Below are 4,072 nucleotides of genomic sequence, written 5' to 3'. Positions count from 1 at the left end.
TTTGCGCACCCCCCCAAGGGCCCGAAATTTTTTCATCGTTTTTTTTTTTTTTTTTTTTTTTTGCTCTAAAAAAGAAAGAACTTTCACGAGAGATCAGGAGTTTGTCTGAGGGGGCAATACCTGCATGGAAAATAACACGTGATAAAAAAGTAGTTTCATAAGACCTCATCAAACTTAAAATTTGTGAGAAAACATTAAAATGAGTGCGTTTAGAATTAGTTTTAAAATAATTTTATTTTCAATAAAAAGTAAAAATAAAATTATTTTGAGAATTATTTTAAGACCAATTCTGAAATTACGTTTAGTTAATTTTTTAAAAGATTATTTTGAGTATAATAAAAAAATAAAATTATATTTATTAATTAATATATTATAATATTATTAATAAACACTAAAATATGAAAATAATAATAACAACTTTTAACTATTTTTTAATTTTTTATAAAAAATATTATCACTATTTTTATTTTTATTTTTAAAATATTTATTAAATAAAAGTCGTTTCGTTTTTACTTTTTTAAAAGTACGTAAAAACTGTTTTTGAAAACGGTTTCCGCCCACCATATTTCTTCATACCGTTTCCCCAAAAACTTTTTTGTGAACCCCACCATGACTTTTGGGTTTATCTCTGTTTCCATCTTCTCTGCACAACTTGTTCTTCACGGGTAAAAAAAAAAAAAAAGAGAGATCTCCGTTTGGTATTCAGGATGTGTTTGACAAATCTATGGCCTATGGGCATAGTTCAACAATATGGGTTTTGCAAGCTTAAAAGCTCCACAACTTTGCCAATGAAGAAGAGAAGCAAAGAGCCCTAATCACTCCTTTTCCGAATTCGACGTCGCCAATGACGGTCTTTTGGAAGTTGCCCATGAAAAATCGCAGACTTTGAGCCCACTAGCATCTGCTGATGCACCAACTTCCGATTTCCGGCTGTCGCTCGGTGATCCTTCGGCTTGGCCTTCCTTCGAAACTTCGTATTAATTTGAAAGACTAGTTTTTTTTTTTTTGGGATCCCAAAAAAGTTATCAGTATATGAACCTCAACTAAAGACTCCATCAGCAAGGATGGTGATAAAGGGGTTGTTATTTTAGAGTGTAATTTGAGTGTAGTTTTTGAGTTATAACTTAAATTGAAGTTGTAACTTGAATAAAGTTAAAATTTAAAAGAATGTGAACTTGAATAAAATTAGAACTCGAGTTGTCTTTTTTTGAGTTTTTTGGACAAAAGAACATGCCCGAAATTTTCCACTATGAACTTTAGTCCACGTGAACTTTAGTGGACGTTTGGTTCACGTATTCAGAATGATTATCAGTTTACATGTATTTTTAATAAGAAAAAATATTATAATAAACTGCAAATTATAATTTGAATTATAACACGAATCCTCATATTAAACACTCTCTTAGAATTTAGATGATTAGATTGAAATCACAAATCTATTAATAAATTTTCACTTTTGTTTTTCTTTCTATGGTAGATCACGGAGCTAAACACAGAAGGAAGAATAAGGCCCCATTCACTTCACCGATTCGAGTTTAGAATTTGAGTTTTGCTACAGTAAAAAGTTCTCAGAAACAGTCACATCTAACCTTTTTTCTACAGTAAAAAGCTCTCACATAAAATCACATCTAAACTCGAATTACAAACTCGAATCAGTGAAGTGAACAGAAATGATGGAGAGTAAAAGTCCTTTTAGTTAGTTTCTTTCTTTTTTTTTTATGAAACCAAATATAGAAAAAAATCTTCTCCGCCACGTAATATGGTGGTCAGTTTTTTATTTATTAAATTTATATAAAATTATGTAAAAATAAAAAAAATATGTAAATTTAACTCTTAAAAAACTCAAATTTATTAATATATTAAGAGTGCATTTAATTAGTGTATTCGTATTATGATTTGAATCATAATTTATAATTTATTATAATATTTTTTTATAAAAAATACACGTAAAGTAAAAAAAATTTTAAAATAAAAAATAAAAAATAAAATTAGGGGGCCCCTTTTAGTGAGTGCCACGCAAGGTCGTGAGTCTACGAGTAGGGACAAAAAGTGTTTTCCTTAAATCAGGGGATAATTATGTTAGATTTCACGCAGTAATTGGTCTACTTTATCTAGTTTTATGTAAACGTACAACAGAAAAGTCAAAACTACCAGTGCAAGTACTCCATTTTGTAAAGGCCTTGGGTCCCACACATATCCGTTACTTAAGTTAGAAGACTATTTTCGCATCGAGATTGGATTAGATAATCACCTCAACTTATAAAAAACAAGAAGCAGAAAAAAATAAATTAAGGTGGAGTAGAGTGAAAAGAGCAAAGAAATTCCCATAAAAAAAAAAAGCGCAAATAAGTAGTGTAGAAAGCACGTTTTCTAATATTCAAAATTCAAATGTACGAATCATGAATATCATATACCAGCTGGTAATTTTCTTTTGCTGCAAGATTTCTAGCGCTTCCCAAGAATTGATGAAATCCAATGTGACCAGCTATTTTGTAGCCAATATATTATATACCTTAATATAATAATAATAACATGTTATCCCTTTGAAAAAAATAATAAAAGTAGTAGTAATAATAAAAGAGATTCTCTGACGTATCAATAAATTATGTTTTTTTAATTATTAAATTTGTGTATTTTTTAATTTTTAAGTGATTTTGTATAGATTCGATAGACAAAAAATTTAATTTATTGGTATGTTGACGTACCGAAAAAAATTCATAATAATAATAAGAAACATTCTCCGATACGTTAACATACCGGTAAGTGAAGTTTTTTATCTGTTAGGTCTTCATAAAATCACATAAAAGTTAAAAAATACACAAATTTAACAATTAGAAAAACTTAACCTACTAATATACCAAACGTAGTAGAAAATCTTCCTCATAGTAATTGTTACCACAAACCAAAACCTGCTGGTTCAGTGCCAAACCGACGCCGGCGGTTAAGGTAGATTGATTGCCGTTTTAGGCTTTAGCTATTAAGAGCGTTCGGTTATTGAGCTGTACATAATTTTATTTTTCTTAAAAAAGAGCTTATATGTGTAAATCTGTAAAGTAATATGTTGTTTTGAACCTTAAAAACAGGGAAAACATTTTTATTTTATACATTTTTTTTTAAAAAAAGACATGTTTTTCTAGTTTCTCCGAAACGATCGAGACCACAACATCATGATCGGTGGCTGTTCGGCACTATTTTTTTCTCAGTCGGGTTTGGGAATTTGACTGAAAAACTGAAGGACTCAGTTGAACGATCGCAATTCGCAACCAAACTTAAAATGCGAAAATGCCCCTAGTTGAAGTACGATGTTGGAAATATATACACACATATATATATATATATAAAGTTGTAGTAATACTGTAGTTCACGGCAATGATCTTCTAATAGACACCCAATTACTTTTTATTCTAGAACTTAAGGATGGGGTTTGAACTCTACACGTAATCAAGAGGCAGAGTTAGGCACTTCAGACCAAAGCCGGCAATCGTAAAATGAACTAAGAAAGATGCATATAATTTTGTTTCCTTGTTTGTATTCAATTACAATCGAACCAAACATCCAAACACTTTTTTTACATTTCTCTCCAAATCATAAGAGCAATTCTTAAGATAGTCAATTTGCTACTTGAGCCCCCCAATGGACCATGTAGCCAGCGAAACAAAAACTGCAAGCAAACATGGATTTGTATAACTCACAGTCTTGAGACAGGAAATTAAATTACACTACCTTGAGCTGCAATTTTCGGTAGAAAAAAATTTCTCTTCCAATTGAAGCAGAAAGGGAACCATCCCTCCCACCCGCCAAGCCAGTCAAGCATTAATTTCTGAATTGCACTGGTGCTCCCTGCTGCAGCTTCTTCTTCCCCAAAACATGCTTGAACAGGTTGTTCTTTCAAATCTCGGCCCTTCCATTTTATCTTGGTCTACTGATGTTGCTTGAGAACGATTAGGCGAGTCATCTCCAGTTTCTGCCTCCCGAGGTTCAAATGACGGGCATGGACCATCATTGCACGTGCACAAAGGTATGGCAACAGAAGGAAAGGGGCTGCAAGTAACCGGGCAGAGCATATCGGAAG

General features: G+C 31.6%; 1 protein-coding gene across 4 annotated transcripts in view; it reads right to left on the bottom strand.

The window, feature by feature from the left end:
- The window catches only part of LOC21398840 (E3 ubiquitin-protein ligase XBAT33), a 21,283-nt gene that overhangs the window by 14,003 nt on the left and 3,208 nt on the right, over positions 1-4,072 (bottom strand). For 2 of the 4 annotated variants that reach the window (XM_024172863.1, XM_024172866.1), the window contains one exon: positions 3,486-4,072. In XM_024172863.1, the coding sequence (XP_024028631.1) occupies positions 3,807-4,072 (266 nt within the window). In that variant the 3' untranslated portion in view covers positions 3,486-3,806. Of the gene's footprint in view, positions 1-3,484 lie in introns of those variants that run through there. The other 2 variants (XM_024172864.1, XM_024172865.1) reach the window with 2 other exon arrangements.

The sequence above is a fragment of the Morus notabilis genome, unplaced genomic scaffold, assembly GCF_000414095.1.
Source record: "Morus notabilis unplaced genomic scaffold, ASM41409v2 Scaffold759, whole genome shotgun sequence".
NCBI lineage: Eukaryota > Viridiplantae > Streptophyta > Magnoliopsida > Rosales > Moraceae > Morus > Morus notabilis.
Note: the sequence above shows the minus strand (reverse complement) of the source record. Positions and strands in the feature narration are given on the sequence as shown.